At 32.2% G+C, this 17,908-nt stretch overlaps 2 protein-coding genes and 1 pseudogene across 3 annotated transcripts; 1 reads left to right on the plus strand and 2 right to left on the minus strand.

The window, feature by feature from the left end:
- The first annotated feature begins 2,097 nt into the window (after positions 1–2,097).
- On the plus strand, positions 2,098–3,333 carry LOC120070129. Its single transcript, XM_039021991.1, has 2 exons — positions 2,098–2,767; positions 2,870–3,333. Exons 1-2 carry the CDS (start codon positions 2,484–2,486, stop codon positions 3,159–3,161), a joined length of 576 nt encoding a protein of 191 aa, XP_038877919.1. The 5' UTR covers positions 2,098–2,483; the 3' UTR covers positions 3,162–3,333.
- Positions 3,334–3,504: 171 nt separating this feature from the next.
- LOC120070117 lies at positions 3,505–6,219 on the minus strand. Of its 2 annotated transcripts, none has more exons than XM_039021982.1 (3): positions 5,818–6,219; positions 3,830–5,665; positions 3,505–3,745 (listed from the first exon to the last, which is right to left on the minus strand). In XM_039021982.1, exons 1-3 carry the CDS (start codon positions 5,882–5,884, stop codon positions 3,729–3,731), a joined length of 1,920 nt encoding a protein of 639 aa, XP_038877910.1. In that variant the 5' UTR covers positions 5,885–6,219; the 3' UTR covers positions 3,505–3,728. The 2 variants fall into 2 exon arrangements, with proteins under 2 accessions (XP_038877910.1, XP_038877902.1); XM_039021974.1 differs by having other exon boundaries at positions 3,849–5,665; positions 5,818–6,218.
- A 9,768-nt stretch (positions 6,220–15,987) lies between these two features.
- Positions 15,988–17,672, minus strand: LOC120089359 (annotated as a pseudogene).
- Between the last annotated feature and the right edge of the window lie 236 nt (positions 17,673–17,908).

Genomic DNA, 17,908 nt, shown 5'->3' on the forward strand with positions numbered 1-17,908 from the left:
CTGACATACCTTTCTTCTTGGCACTATTAGGTTGTAGGCCTGACTCTGAATTGAACACATACATGATGGTAAACTTTTGTATATTGATTATGAAGCGTCAAGCGTTGGTACTTCGCGAAGAGTTCCCGGGCACACTCCGAATGGTACTTCTCTTTCGAAATCTTGTCGAAGTCGTACAACTCTTCATTCCAAGGAGTGTACTCGTCATAAACCTGGCCATAAATAGGAAGGCCAACGATTTTCTTCAAGTCCCACAAGGTTTTTTTTCTTCCAATTTCGGGTATTCGTCACCCAGTTCCACTACTCACAAGCCCCCCAACAATAAATGTTTGCATCCCCCTATGGTAAGACTCTTGCGCGACTCGGACAGCACCATAAATGCCAGCGTTATCCAAAGTCTCCCGATGAAACGAGAGAGATAGAATCTGCTTCGTCCATTCTATGAGGCCGACGATATAAGACGGAGATCACCTAGTGCAGAAGTACCCATCCCACTAAACTTGTCGGCTTCAAATTCAGCTTCTGAGAGTGGGGAACCCAAGTGGTGCTGAAAAGAAAAGTTTTTAAATGTCTAGCTCTAAAATGTCTAACTATGATTCTGAATGTGGATTGTTCTGAAGGTGGTTTCTCCTAATATAGGCAAATCTCAACAACTTAATGATTGAACTTGCATTAAATTTCATACCCTGAAGCAGCCGCCTACCACTTTTGAAATGTTCAGATGTCGCCAGTCAGATGCCCATGCCTGTAAGTGATGATTTGACAGGAAATGCACGAACCAATATATCCTTCATGTGTCGAATATTCTCAGACGCATACCCCTTGTGTTAGCCTTGACTGCAACACTTAGTAAATTTCTTTAATTCCTACGTTGAAATGCGTTAGTGAGGCAGCTTTTTACTTAAAAAGATACTTTTGTATGAATTTACTACATGTATGAAATTTTGTGTTTTTCTTTCATAATGAGTGTGTTTATATCACTAAAGATCCTAATTATTCCAACTTTGAGAAAACACCTGCAGACTTTAGTTTAGTTATTTACTTTTTGCTAATATTTTAAAAAAATCATTTAAAAAAACCATGCTAGATTTAATAAATTAAAAAAAATGTTTTTAAAAGAAAAATTCTTATAAATAGAAAAATCCAAAAAATATTTACACTTTTATAGTAAAAAGTTCTAAAAATGTTTTGTACTTTTGGAACTTCTTGTTTTAAAGTGTAAATATTTTTAAATATTTTTTTATATTTAAAAAAAGTCCCTTTTAAAAACTTATTTTGTGTTTTCAGAATAAATTATATTATGAAATTTAGGAGAAAACAAACCTAGATTTTAAAAACAGAAAATTAAAAACAAAATCATTACCAAATAACACACAAGTTTTCTAATTTGAAAATTTTTACTAAGATCTCAATACTATTTTTTAAATCAAACTACGTGTTAATATATAATTTTTTAAAAAAATAGAAATGTTATGAAAACGAATACATTGTCAAACAACTTTTCCCTTTTTCTCCCCTTTAAAAAAGAAAATTATCCAAACATGCCTTATTTTTATCCAAATATGGCTTGGAGATTAGAAATTGGAAGAAAAATAAAAGCAAAGAATGATTAAGAAGATGTTGATCATCTAATGTTTGGATAGAGTAACACATGGTTTTCATAAAACATAATTGCAATTTGTCCCCTAAGACCAAGGCCAAGGCTTCAAATTTCTCTAATTGAACAGGTTGTCCCCACCTACCAATGTTATGTGCATCCTAGTTTCCTTGCATCTACCATGTGTTTTTTTAGAGACAAGATTTTTGACCAAAGATTCTCTCTCTTCCAAATAAGATATGGAAATACCCACATAAAAGAAAGATAGTGACCCTTCTTCTTATGTGGATGGATAGAGATCTCCTCATCCCCTCTTTTTTGAGCTTATCCCTAACTTTTCAATTCCTCAATCCAAACTTTGGAAAGGTCAAGCAATTCATACCATAACACAAGATAATGAAGAATCTTAAGATAAGGCATTCAATTAAAAGCAGAGGACATTATTTATTTCAAATCTCTTTTTTCTATTCATAGAAATTTTGTAATTTAGACCCTGCCTCTTTGTGTCACCATCCAGTGCATGGAGCTTTTGTGCTTTCAGGGCCACTGGTTGACATTTTTTCTTTTGGGCCATATTTGATGATGGACTTTTTATCGGTTGTTTGAAGATCCCATGCCTCGTGAGACCTGCATTTTCCTTTTGAAAAATAAGCCAACCACTCTTGGAATTTTCTCTTTCTTTTTTATAATTGGATGCCTATAAAATATTCCACAAGAAATGTCAGAGATTCAAGGTTATTTATGTTCAAAGGGCTTATCTTTATAATATAAATACATCAAAAGCTCAAGCAACCAAAAGCACCAAACCTTATCAAATTCTGCTTTTTCTTTCTACTTTGTGTTTGCTCTTTTGTTCCTGTTCTTCTTCTTCATCTTCTTCTTCAATATGGGTGAAATACAAAGACTTGTGCTTCATCAACCATGTTCAGTTACAGTACACCAAGAGTTCCATGCTGGATTAGAAGATCAATGGACGACCACCAAGGGAGATGATCGCTACTACAACGTTGCATCTTCAACATCGTCATTTGAAGATTCAACGATTTCAAGTGAATCGCTATCTTCACTAGACTTGGCAGACGATGCATGTTCATCAACTTCGAATTCTTCATCTCAATCCAATGGACCATTAGAGGATTTCACGGAGCTTTTTGCTCAACTGCCAATCAAGTAAGCTTTGATGAATCTCTTTCATGAGAATCATAAGTATGACTCTTTAAACTATTTTTAAATTTGTTCTAAAATTTCTAACACCAACTACTCTATGTGCAGGAGAGGACTATCAATGTTCTATCAGGGGAAGTCTCAGTCTTTTACATCTCTATCAAGTGTAAAGAGCATAGAAGACCTTCCAAAGAAGGTAAATTCATACAGCAGGAGACTGAATACATGTAAGAGCTATGCAGGTGGCTTGGACAACCACAAGTCTTCTTACACCCTTCCAAAGGCTCCAACTTTTAAGAAGGCATCGAAAAGTTCTCTGTCTTTTGTCCAAGTTAGAAGAGGCAGTACTTTGGCTGGTTGTAGACCTCCTTCCATTCCTGTATATGATGAGAGCTTTTGATACCTGAGCACTTCCAACATTAAATTGGCCATTTTTTTTCCCTTAACTTTTGCTTGTAAAATAGGAATGCAAATGAAAATCATGTGGCTGGCTTTGTAGGCGATATTTACTCTCTCAGCATTAATGAGAGTTTCTAATAGAGACTACTACACTTCATTCAATTATACTAAAATCGAGAGCTTATTTTCTTCCCCAAATACACTAAATGGTTTGACGCAGGTGATACGAATGATTGATATTCTTTGTTATAGAAGATGTTAGAAATGATCAACTATTTACTTCAGAAGTTTGAACCAAAAGGAGGAAAGAATATTAACGATACTACTAAACTCTCTAAGAGAGAGAAGCTAATCTAAATGGCTATCAGTTATGAAGTCTATCTAGGATGGATTTCAGGAATACTAGAGTGGATCTAAACAAAAAATATGAACAACGGAGAGTGCTGTTCCTATAATAAGTAATGTTAAAAAAGCAGAAGAGCAAGCAATGGCAATGAAGTTTCATGGCGACATCATACGGTTTCGAATTCTGGTTGATCTTCTCACTGGGGTTGGGATTGACTTTACTTCACCATCTCCTCCCACCTACAGATGAAAATCAGCAACTTTAGACGAACTGTTCGTCAATGGTTTCAAAATATTGATATTGTCAAGGAAGAAAAATCTTACAGGTTAAAATTATCCTCACCTCTTTCTTTACGATCTTCTTTTTAGTGGTGAAGCTCCCATACGATGGGGAAGAAGTAGTGGCAGAGAACTCTGACAAAGCTTGCTCGGGTCCAGAATTCATATTCTTGCTCACTGGTTTCTCTTCAATTGAACCAGGAAAATTGCTATCTTCAACCTCAATCATCCAGTTCTTCAATCCACTTTCGTTCTTAAGAGAATTGTTGATCTCTCCAAATACGAACTCACCAAGAAACTGAACTGTTGGAGCTTCAACGTGGTACATTTCTTTGAAATTTTCCCTTTCATCACTTGAATGAATTGAAGGCGAGAGTGTTTTGAAAGAATCAACATTCCTGATAAGCTCATTTTTTGATCCATGAACATCAAAAGTGGCCTTAATTGAAGGTGATTCCTTCGTCACAACTTTCTCAGCTTTTGCAACTGGATCCTGCAGCAACGCTTCTACACTCACAGAAATGGCTGGTACTTTTGTATCATCTTTTTTTTTCTTATGTTGGAAAGACAAGACCAAACAAGTCAGCATTACAGATGATACCGTGAGTCCAAGTACAGCCTTAAGCACAGACTCAGTTTCAGTGTGCATAAGCTCAACAAGCTCAGACTTCAGTTTCTCCAAATCTTCACCAAAACTGAATAGGTTGTTGATTATCCCCTCCAAAATGGTGATTTTATCCGCCTCAAGCACAAAACTCTCAGATTCCCCTGTGTTGCTTTCAATCATTTCCAAATCTCCCCCTTCTTCCTTTTCATCTACCTCGGTTAAAATGTTAGATAACAGCTTGTCCTCATCAAATCCATTGACGTTTGGAGCTTCAGCGGTTTCATCTTCTTCTGATGTTTCACAAGATGTTGTATTTGAGATTTCAGATTCTTTTCCTTTTTCCCTATCACCAGTATCTTCAAAGTTCAGCAACTCCACTCCATTTTTTTCACCTTCAGCCATCTCCTCAGTGATACTTCCCCCAGCTAGTGGTTTTTCTCTTGCTTCTTCAACAAGTTCAGTATATTCAACTCTTACAGTCTTATCACCTCCAATCTCACCATTCAATATCTCAGTTTCTTCAATAAAACCTCTGTCTTCTGCATCTTCTTGACTGTTCAATTGGCTTACATATTCAAAATTCCTCATTGAAGCAGCCTCAGTTACTTCTTCATCGCAGAAATTACTTCCTTCTGCGAAAATGGATTCCATCACTGCATTCGACTCAAACTCGCTTGTGAGATTCAAAATTGGGAAAGAACCAGACCTGAAGGCCCCTGAAACTTCATATGAAGGTGAAGGCGAGTTCATGGAAGTGATATACAAGGTAGAAAGAATCAAACTCGCGACTACAAGCAGAAACTTCAACAACTCTTTCACAGTCCAACCTCTGTTCTCCTCCTCCTTATCTCCCTCACCTTCATCATCAATTTCATTAGATTTCCCCTCACTTTCCACCTCAAGCTCCTCCTCTTTCATTTTCCTTTCTTCTTCTTCCGAGGATGAAGTGTGAGAAACCGAAAAAGAATCCTCGCCAACAATTCTCCAAAAGATCTCCCGTCGTTTATTTGGTTTGTATCGTAGAAATCTAGGTCGAGGAGAGAGGTAATTTGTCAATGGATCATAGGGCAATGTGGTCTGAAACACATCCACTTGACAAGAAGAGGGTTTTGGATCCACTTTTGGGATTTCCGACGACGAATTCTCAGTAAATTTCGGATCCATGGCCTCATTTCGTTCAGTTAAAACCTTCTTCTTAACCACCTTTTCCATTTCCCCTAGTTTTCCCCGATCCAAATTGGCAACGGATGGAGGATAATTTTGATCGTTTTCATCTGACAAGCAAGAAATATAAACAAATTCCTTAAAGTAGAAATCGAAACTGGTTTAAATCTAAGCATAGAAAAGAAAGTGAAAGGAAAATCCAAAGAACCATGAGATATTGATTTTTCGGTGGTTTTCTTAGAAATAAGGGCAAGAGACTCACCGGATTTGGAGAACAGGGAGGGATTGCTTGTAGTTGATGATGAAATTACTTGATCAGAATTCTCCATTTGAAGATGAAGCGAGTGAAATTCTTGATGAAAATATTGAGGCAAAGGAAGAGAATGAGCGGAAATAAGTCCTTCGGGGATTTGATTGGACTGTCAGTTTCGTTTTGTTGTTTAAAAATAGCCACTTGAAATTTGAAGATTTTCGAACGTTGGAAGTGCCAGACTGTCGGTTTGTTCAACTGTTCATGGAACTCCAGAATTGGGCTTGGATAACTTCGAAACTCCTTGGCCCATTTAGCTAGAAAATTGGACCCAAGCCCAACATCAAAAACATTTTGTATCTATTTAGGTTTTTTAACTTTCAAAATTATAAATTTGGTTGTTCAACTTTTAAAAAATTAGAAGTTGTGGGTTGGGTTCTATTAGATTTAGAAAAACCAATTTTATATTTAAAATATTAATTAATTTTTAAAATTTTAAAATTATTTATCAAACATCAAAATGAAAGTTGAAGACCTATTTGCCCATTTTTAAAGTTTAGAACACAAATTTTAAAATTCAAACATTAAATTTATAATGTGTTTTGTATATATTATTTACCTAGTTAAATAAACCATTAATTTGTTAATGAAATATCAATATGAAAAGAAAATTTTTAAAAATATAACTGTTCATACAAGATTTCAAAAGAAATTTATTTCATGGAACTGGAACTTGAACTTTATATTTGTATTAATTTTGTAAAAAGTGAGTACAATCTCTAATACATAATTCTTTAAAAAATAAACTAGAGTCTTTGGACGACGATCGGCTTTGACTGGTTGATCTTCTTGGATGAGGTCTTTGGGCTTGTTGGCCTTCTTAGATGAGGCCTTTGGGCTTGTTGGCCTTCTTAGATGAGGCCTTTGGGCGTGTTGATCTTCTTGGATGAGGCATTTGGCTTGTGTGATCATGAGGCATTTGGCTTGTGTGATCATGAGGCCTTTGGCTTGTGTGATCTTCTTGGATGAGGCCTTTGGGCTTGTTGTTGATCTTTTTGGATGAGACATTTGGGCTTGTTGTTGATCTTCTTGGATGAGGCCTTTAGGCTTGTTGATCTTCTTGGATGATCGGCTTTGGGCTCGTTGATTTTCTTGGATGATCGGCCTTCAGACTTGTTGATCTTCTTGGAGGATTAATGTTCGCACGAGACTTCCGGAGAAACTTGTTTCGATGATTAATGTTCGCACGAGACTTCCGGAGAAACTTTTTTCGTGGAGTTAAATTTGAGTTAAGGTTGATGTTGAGGTTGATTTGATGCGATGTGGTTCGATCTCTAGTACTTGATCTCTTGTTTCGTGGAGTTGAAGAAAAGCACTGAATATTCTTGAAGGGAGTTGAAGAAAAACACCGAGTGCAGCTTTAAGAAGTCTTTTGATGGTAGAGAATTTCCTATAATGCAAATGAGGAAAGCTTCCCTATTTATAGAGCTCCCTGATGGGCTTCATGGACTTGGGTCTGGCCTTGATTGACCCATGCACCTGGCCTTTAGGTCTAATTTAATTGGACTTAATTCTGGTCTTTGGGCCTAATTAATTGAACTTATGCCTATTTTGGCATTTTAGGCCCACATTAAGCCCATATTTGGGCGTAACTAGGTCAACACCCAAATTATAACGTCAAATTGATTGAAATTAATTTTACTCCATCGACGTCTGCGACGAAAACACAGAATTTGTCCTCAATTTCAATTTGAGACACATACCAACTCTTAATTGATCACAAATTTGACGATTTCAGAATTCTGTCATTAATTTAGCAAATGACGAGGCGGTCCGTAGTTGATCCGAAATTTCTCCTCCAACAATAACAATTGTGCATTTCAAATTTTTAAAATGGAACTAATTGTTTTGTCCTCTCCATCTCCATTTTTGAGGTTTGATTCACACTAACTTATGTTGAACTAAAATATATATGTTATGATGACCAAAGAAGTTAAGGTCGACGACATTCACATCTCAGCAGCTAATTGAATAACGTACATAGAGCTTGTTTGGCCAAAAATAATGACAATAAATTTTAATAGGTTAACAACTTTTTTTAGTCCTCGAATTTTCAAAGATATGTATATTTAGTCTTCGAATTTTGAAGGACAGGTGGGATTTCCTGTTGGGGAAACGGTCCCGTGGGGATTAATTCCTCATTTTCCCTATTAATCCCTCGAGGATTTCCGACTAATTCTCCGTGGGGATTCCCTTGTTAATTTCCGTTTAAATTATTATTCCCTCGAGGATTTTCTTTTAAAACTCATATATATATTTGAGTTATAAAAAATAAACAAAATATAATAGACACAAATCCATGAAATAAGATAAATAAATTCTACGTATTTCCAAGCTCATAAATCTTTGAATCAAATTCTATAAATTCTACACATTCGCAATCTCACAAACCATAAGACAAATTCTATAAATTCACAAATCCACGAGTCAAATTCTACAAGTTTACATATTAAATAAAGTTCGGATAAAAGTTTGAAGTAAAATAAATTCAAATGTCTTATACAACAACCAATGTCTTCAGTTTTGGGTCAAATAAATATAAAATAAAAGTGGGTCCAGTAAATATTGGATAAAATAGATATAGGTTTGGCTAATAAATAGATATATAATTGTATATATAATATTATAGTTATAAATTATAATTTTGAGGGGACCGGTCAGGGTCGGGGCGAGGATCCGCTCTCCGTCTCTACCTCGTCTAGAGTCCCCGATTTGACTCTTATTCCCAATTTGACTCCTAACGTAGAGGCCACATCCCTATTTTTTTTGCAAATAGATTTAGAATCACCCACTTTTGCACTTAATCCTAAAATTGTTAAAATGGTAATAGAATTACGGTAAAAATTACACTTTTAGAGAAATATTTGTTTGATACATATGTTTATTTCGTCATTAATTTTAAAAATGTTTAAGAGTTCATTAGATTTTTCAATTTGTATCTATTTGGTTCTTAAAATTTAAAAAGTATCTAATATGTTTTTAAACTTTTAATTTTGGGTCAAATAGGTTAACCTATTCAAAGTTTTTTAAAATTCACAAATCTATATACATTAACGTTGTATTTACATACCTATCGAGATCTTTTTATTTGAGATTTTTCTAGATGAGAATCAACGCAATCAACCAAAACTCATATTTGTTTAACAGTTTTTAATATTTTGCCTAAGAATAAGGTATTCTCAAACATCCTCATTCCCACAAACAAAAGTTTTCTTTTCCCTTTCAAAACCGTGGGTTTTCTATTTTTCCCCTATTCTTCGATTGACATTATCTTTTTTTGTTTTTCATTTTGTATATAATTTCAATTTGTACATAGTTATTTAATTAATTAATATTTATTTAACAAATTAATATAAATATTCATTTTAATAAATCAATAATAATCTAATAAAATATTTACTTGTCTTATTTTTATAATAAAAATTTATTAAATATGTAATCATGCAATTACATAAATTATTAATTAATTTACTAATGATATCTCAAAGAGATTTAATTAATAAACTAGTATTTAGTAAAACTTAATTAATACGAAAATTCATTTTTCAATAATAATAATTGATTACTTATTATTTTTTTATAATCAAACAACTATCATTGATATTAAGTTTTAATTTGATCTTTCATAGAACATATAATCACTATTGATATTTATAATAAGTTAATTTACTTATAGTAATTAATTTTTATTTCTTCATTTATTATTAACCTATTATATTTTTATCTCAATTTTTTCACTTTTATATAATATATTGTTTATTAAAATATACTTTATTGGATTTTATAGGATGAATTAAAAATATTGCTTGGAGTTTGATTCGAAATTCAGTTTTTCAGAATAAATTTTTAATTAAATGTCACCTTCATCATTTCAATTTAATATTCCTATGCTTTTGAGTTAAATTCAAAAAGTCCAAGTTTATCTGAAAAGAGTTACAAAATTTATCCAAAATTTTGAAGTTTTATTACTTAAAACGTAAAATAAAATAAATGGTAAATGACAAACTATAAGTGTATTATACTATTATATATAAAACAAATAATTAGGAGAGAATGTTTAGCTCTTCATTTTGGAAAGCATATAAATTAAGAATTTTTTAAATATAAGGTTACACTTAAATGGAAGGTTAGTATTATTTGACTGAATGGATTTGGTGGAGAAGAAAATAAATCTAATGTTAGATTGTGACAGGCTCGTGATCTCTGTTTTACAAATGTAATGATTCTAATTTGAATGGGTCAAAATAATGACTTGTACTAAAATACCAAATTACCCCTCTTTCAACTCACGTGATTGTAGCTGCTAAAATCACATGCGTCAGATGGTACCACGCGTAGTTCCCCCAAAAAACCACACAAAATGACAAACTCGTTCAACCAAATCAAACTTCTACAATTCTACTAATCATTGTTTCTCTATTAATCATTCTATTCTTTTTACTCTCTTATTATGATGGTCACTCCAGTCCTTATATTACCTTATCTAAGGTTTAGTTGCTAATCATTTCAATTTTATATTTAAAATTTGTGTTTTAGGATGATTTTTATTTTTCCTAATTAAATATTTGAATTCTTAACTAAAAAGTAAAATTGATTATAGATAATATATATATATATATGACTAAATATTTAATTTCAAGAGAATGATCCATTGGATCATTTCAAGAAAATGAATTATTAAACTAAGTGTGGAGGTCGATTCATAGGACTAACTATAAGGGACAAAGAAATCACATACAAAATAGATCAAAAGACCAGTAATTACTATGAAGACAAACCCATATGGTCGGCCATGGAAGTTAAAAAAAAAAAAAAAAAGTATGGAAGCAATCCTAAAGGATGTGTCTATGGTCTACTATAATACAAATTATGCTTAAATGTTTCTATTAAGCTAACTACATGTGCTTGGATCTGCCAATGAACGAACTTATTTGTAACATTAGTTTAAATAGTAACGATCAAATTCATTATCGAAGAGATTAATTAGTCAAGTGACTAGTACATAATCATTTTTCTATATAATCAAGAGGGCCAGGACATTTGAGGTACAATGAAAATATTCTGAATTCTCTAGCTCTCTCTAATGATTAGTAACTTGATCGTTAGAGTATTGGTGGCCAACAACATATCGGTGTAAGGTTTTTTCTATTTGTGAAGGGTGATTGTTCGATTCCTTCTTAACATTACAAATTCACATTTGGTACCAAATTTCGGTATCAACAAGTTTTTTAAAACTATTTTTTTTTTAGAATTCAAAACTTTACATGGTTTTTAAAAACACTCCTAAAAAATAGATAATAAAACAAAGAAATCAATAGATAGAAGTATTATTTAGTCTGAAAACACTACTTTCACCTATTTGTTCCTATGTTTTGTATACATTTTAGATGTGTTTCTGAAATCAAAGCCAAATTTTGAAAAGTAAAAAAAAAATATAGTTTTTAAACACTTGTTTTTGGAATTTCAAATTTGGCTAAAAAATCAAATATTCATATAGAAAGATAAATCTATAATTAAGAAATTGTAAGAAAGCATCTAAACATTTTTTAAAAATCAAATAGTCATCAAACATAACCTAAATTATAAGTTTAGTTTTTAATGCTTTCAAATTTTTGTATAATAATTCTCTCAACTTTTAAAATTTTCTAATATGTTTCTCAACTTTCCATTGCTATTTAATAAGTTGGATGAAACTTAAATTTTTTATCAAATAGATCCTCTACTAATTTATGTTCTATATAGAATTCTCAAATGTATTAAACACAAAATTAAATAGGATAATTATTTTAAATGATAAAATTGTTGAAAATATTATTGCTTATCACGGTCTATCACTAATAGACAGTGACATTTTGTTATATTTGTAAATAAGTTGGCTCATTTTCCTTTATTTGAAAATAGCTCAATTAAATAGGAAGTGATCTTAAGACATAAAACTGAAGTTGTGGAAATATTAAACACAAAATTATGTGACTGGCAAATCAACTGGGAGTGTAAGTTCTCTCAATCTATTTGGAGTTGTTTATGCCCTCTCATATTACTTTCTTTGGTATTGGGAGGGGCTGGATGTTGTCATTGGATTATTGGGATCTGGTGAAGGGGCTCGAGTTCAAAAGAGGAGATTGCACCATGTGTAGTCTTTGGAATCGCTTTCGAGAATGAGGTTTCTGATATCCAATCTTTCAGTAGGGTGATTGAGATGCATTTAGCGAGTTGGAGGGATCCTTCAACACCTCGATTTCTCCTTCTCCCCCTGTTGGGCTTTCTTCTCTTCGCCCTTGGTGTCCCCTTGACATTTCGATTCGCAGCATGGTCCACTTAGGAGGGAAGAAGGGGGCTTGGTTGGATTGTTCATGATCAGAATGGATTTGCGTTGTCATGTGATTGCATGTTTTCCGAGGAGGGGTAGTATAAATTTGCTTGAAGTTGAAGCCATCTTAGAGGGGTTGTTGGCGATTCACCATAATTGGAAAAGGGTCAATTCCCCTGCTTATTGCGGAATCCAATTCCATCGAGACTATTGATCTTATTAATGAGTTGTGCTTCTCCTTATATGATATTCTAGTTTTTGTGAGAGACATTAATTTTGTGGGAATTATTATTGATGCATTGCATTTTTGTCATGTTCTTCGAAAGGCGAATAAAATTATTCATACTTTTGCAGTTTTAGCTTCTTCTCAAGGTCTTTCTCACTTTTGGAAAGAGTTTTTTTCTTGTTGTATTCTTCTCATCATACTTCATGAGGAGGATTCGGTTTAGGTCCTTTGATGTTTCTGTCTGTCTAAAAAACAAAATTAAATATATAGGGATCTTTAAGACATAAGAGAAGATAAACGCAAACAAAGTTTTGTTTAATGAAATTCAATGACTAAAGGGCTTCACTTGTTTAATGTTTTCAGATTCATTGAATTTAAATTCTAAAAATAATATTTTTATATTTTTATTGTATCCAAATTTTGAATTTTAAATTTTAAATGAAGATAAATATATCTAGAAATACATTATATCTATAAACTCAATTCATTTTTTTAATTAGAATATATTATGTAATGTAATAATAATTATCCAATCTTTTGTAGTACAACAATTCTGAAGTTGGGGATTGAACCTCCAACCTATAGAGATGAAACATATGCCAATACCACTAAATCAAACTCACATTAGCATTGTACAATTATTTTTTTTAACATAAATCATGTTCATAAATAAAGTAATAATAGTTTATTTTCAACTAATGTTTAGTAGGTAACTACATCTTTTATGATTTATAGATATAATATCAAACATATTAAGCAATTGTTTAAATTAGAATCCAATTTATTAATGTGCAATCAAATATATATCTAAAAATATGAAATAAAACCTTATCTTATTGGATCCTTTATTTTCAAATTGTGTATTAGGGCAAAACTTCTTATTTAACCATATGCATTTTAATAATTAGGAATCAATATTGTTTTACAAAAATATATGCCAGAATTCTGTAAGGAAATCATGAATATCATATTTTTCAAAGGAAAAAAAAAAAAAAGGCAATTCTTACCGCTAATTATGCTAACTGCTAATTTGTATCGATTTTCATTACAAATATTCTATTTCAAATTGTACCTTAAATTCAAGTAAGTGTTACAATTTTTCTTCTTTGATAAGCTTTAGTTTAAAGGATTGTTTAAGAACATACTCTCTAAATGAAATAGAAAATAAAACTTGATAAGATTTCAGACAAAATGACATCATAGCCATATTTTTGTTAAATTTTATGAATTATAATAACGTTATTGAAATAATTAATTTGTGCATTAATCGAACTAAATTTTGTGTAAGGCTTAGATATTATAAAAAAAATTATTGAGTTAACAAAGTTTTTTGCATTTATAGTACTTTTCCAAGTCTAAAGTACAATTTTATGAAACCAAATGTTTGCAGTAGACATTGATACTATTTTCTTAAAATATATTTTTTTTAAAAAAAAAAAAAAGAACTCCACAAATTTGAGGATAAAATTTGGATTTTCTCTTTCGTTTCTTTTTCTTTTTCGTACGTATTATTTATGCATAAGTGAATCATAAAAGAAGGGGAAAATGTCTATGAATAATAATAATAAATTTAAATTATATCCAATTTAAAGAACTTTTTCTAAAGTAAGAAGCAATAAAGAATCCTTCTTGTTTTAGTTCTTTTTTTATTAAAGAAAAAAGAATAAAAACAAAACTATTATCGAACTTTAAATAATGAAGTATTTACGTGTGAAATAAATATAAAAATAATTATTCAATAATGGAATTAGGGCTGTTGGAAAGGTAGAGCGTGTGAGGGTTTATTTATTTATTTAGATAAAAGTGTGGGAAAGTCGTTTTCTCTTCTACTACAAATGACCCCGACTTGTACAATAATGATAATAATAATAATAAATAAATAAAATAAAATGTTACCGAATCGCAATGATAGAAAAATTGTATTTAAATATACAAAATTAAATAAAACATTCATTTTGAGTAATTAAAAACATGTTTTCCTATCTAATTTTAGATAGGAGGAAAAGAAAGTATAATATACAAATTATCATTATGAAAGTCGATATAAATTAACGTAATTATAAGTTTTTTTTTTATTATTTTGAATTACAAATTGTTAATTTTATGATTTTCTTTTAAGTTATGTTTAACTATGCTAGAGTGAAGATTTGAACGTCCTACTTTATTTATTTATTTATTTTAATGATATAGGTATTGATTGAGTTTATGAGTTTTCTCAACTAAAATTTAAAAATAATAATTAAAAAAAAAAAGAAATCTTGTAATATACAATTTTTGTTTTGAAATGGTAATAAACATTATATTTTATAACTTAATTATAAATTTCAAACCTAAATACGAACTCTATAAAGCTATCATAATTCATAAATCTAGAGACAAGATACAAGAATTCAAACTTCCACACTTTAAGCTACTATAATATTTAAACTTATCAAACTTGTGAATCAAATGTACCTTATTTAACAATTGAAGTCCATCTTTTTGAAATCTGAATAATAAAATAATAAAAATATAGATCCTATTTATACAATTATACTAAATTTATTAATTTTGTATATTGTTATTGAATAATTTACTTCTTCGAAATATATTTACTGAATTACTGAATAAATAGATTCGAAAAATACAATAAAGAAAACTACAGAAAATGAAACTACAGGGAAGAAAAATAATATAAAAGGCAAATACTGATTAGAAAAAATCACAAACTAATATTTTCTTTAACAAAATTAAAGAATAATTTACAAAATACAATATTGTCCTATAAACTTTTGAAGTATCTAAATAAATATTAAATATATCTTATACATTTCTTAACCTTAACTTTCCTTCCTTTTCGTATTAACTATGTTCTAGTACTTTGAATTATATATATAATATCATTGACTTGCTGAACGTTTTTAAACTAACAAATTGTTAAACATTGAATTGAAAATTTATGGTAAAATTGGACGCAAATTTCAATTTTATATCTAATTTGATTAGAAATTCTTTTAACAAAATTGAAGGTATCATGCACCCACAAAAAAAAAAAAAAAAGGTTAAGGAACTTTAACACTCCTAAAGTAGAACTCAAAATAATAATAAAAAAATATCAATCTTTCTTTTTCTTTTTTTTGAAAATTGTTTAATGTGAGTCTTTCCATTTTAGGCACAACGGGAGAGTCTTATATGTTCAACGACATTGTTCTGATATCCCTAGTGACTGTATTATGTATCATGAAGGAATTGAGTCTTGACATCATTTATTTTTTGACTATCCTTCTAGTAAAATTGTCTTAGATGACATGTTTTTAGAGGGTCGATATTCCCACATAATTTCGCTTTGGAATACAAAGCTCACTTGTATAAGTCAATTTAACTTTGAAAACAATTAAGTTTGAAATTTTATTTATAAACTTAGGATTAAATAATAGATTTTGGACCCTATATTACGAAGAAAGTCATACGATTGGAAGTTAGAAATCTATATGATAAAATCAAAAGAGTGAAATTCTAAATTTTAGTACTATAGAACTAAATTAAAACATGCTCAAAATTATCAAAATAAAAAACCAAATATCATATTTGTTTTCAGCTAAACTTGTGATTAAAAATAAATTGAACTACCATTGAGAAATGATGAATTTACAAGAAGACTCTGTTTCACACTCAAAAAAAAGAAAGAAAGAAAGAAAGAAAATCTCAAAATTCATCAAATGCTTCTTCTCCTTCAACCCCATTACAGCTTCTCTGCATCCTAACACTGCTAATGCTATTCCTTGCTCCCATTATCTCATTCAACGCCACTCTTTTCTTCGTCCATATCTCCGGCCTCTGTTTCGGCGCACTCCGAGACCTTAATTTCGCCTTTGACGATTTCGTACTCGCCATGTAATTCGGATAATTCCCGTACCCACGATNCCCCATACACGCTCCTCCCCGGCGTCGCCACCGCCCCCCACCCGGACCTCCCTCGCCGCGGCGTGCTTTGTGCCGTCGGCGTCGACATCCTCCCACATTCCTCTCCCCCTCCCAAGCACCACTCCCCTCCCAAATATCTCGCCGGCGACGCCATTGTCCATAAGTACGGCGACGGCCGCTCCTCCCCCAGCTCCGATACCAGGCTGTTGAATAGACGGGATCTTGATTTGGGTCTTTTGAACAGTGTGTCCATTTCTACGATTTTTGGGTCTTCCGTTTCGTCGGAGTAAAGGGATCTGACGTCATCCTCTGGGTATTTCTCCGGTTGGGATTTGTTCTCTTTGTTATTGGAACGACGACGAGCTCGTTGTGATCGGACGGTGGTTTGTGCTCTGATTAAAGCTTGCATGCTCTGTAATGTTGCAGCGGCTCGTTTCCGGACGAGAAATCCTCTTACTAAAGCTTGTAATTTAACTAATCCTCTTAATGCTCGTAGCGCCTTCCTTGCCTGCAATTTCGAATTTCAAATTAACTAATTGGTTACAAAAATCAGTAACGTATTCAAATGATTCATATTTACCAAAAATCCTCTGAAAACGTTTTGAATTTTAAGAGCAGCCATAATTTCTTTCCCTCCATTCAGCAGAGCACCTCCTCTAGTTTGGTTCGTAAGCCTAACAACGGCCACCGCCGCTTGAGCTGCCGCCACGGCGGCATCAGCAGCGGCTGCAGACGCCGCAGCAACTGCAATCGCATGCTCATTGCGCTCCTCCTCTGACTCTGCAGGATAAGATCTCTGCCAATCGGCATCTGCCACCGCTTTTCTCGGCGGCGGTGGCGGTAGCATCTGAACATTTCCGGTGAATTCCTTTCCAGATTTGGAGAAACTCCATCGATTCTTCTCTTTTTTATCACCGGCAGGTAAAAATGAATTCTGATCGGCGCTCTTCTCTCTCTTCATTCCCAATAAGGCCCTCAGCCACCTTGTAGCTTTCCCCATTTCTGGTTTTCCTCTCTCTGTAATTCTGAGTATGAAGCCAAAAACAGAGTCACAAGTGGCCCAAATGAATGTCAACAAACAAAGCCTAGAGAGAGAAACTGATCCCGATTGGGGAACCTAACACAAACCTAGACAGAGAGATAACTAACCAAAAAAAAAAAAAAAAAACAAAAAACCAATTCACATTCAAAACAGTCAAAATCCAATGTGCGTTTTTAACAATTCAAAACAGAGAAGAAGAACATAAAAAAATCCAAAAGCAGAGAGAAATGGAAACGCATACACCCAGATGAAGGTGAAGAAGAAAAGACAAAGAAGAAAACCCAGAAGAGAGAAAGAAACAAAGAGTGAGGAACAGAAACTGAATACAAAAACCTTAAAAAAGAAGAAGGAAAATGGGTTTCCTTTAAAAGGGTATAATCTGACAGATCCTCGTGAAAGATAAAAGAAAAAGGTAGGGATTAACAAAACTTGAATAGAAGGAAGACAAAAAGAAAGGAATTGTAGTTAAAAATTGTGAATGAAGGGAAGCAGAAGAGAGAGAGGGAGAGGGTAATGTTAGAAACAAAAACTTACTCAGTTGCTGAAATTTAAAAAAAAAGTC

Source organism: Benincasa hispida, chromosome 1 (assembly GCF_009727055.1).
Source record: "Benincasa hispida cultivar B227 chromosome 1, ASM972705v1, whole genome shotgun sequence".
NCBI lineage: Eukaryota > Viridiplantae > Streptophyta > Magnoliopsida > Cucurbitales > Cucurbitaceae > Benincasa > Benincasa hispida.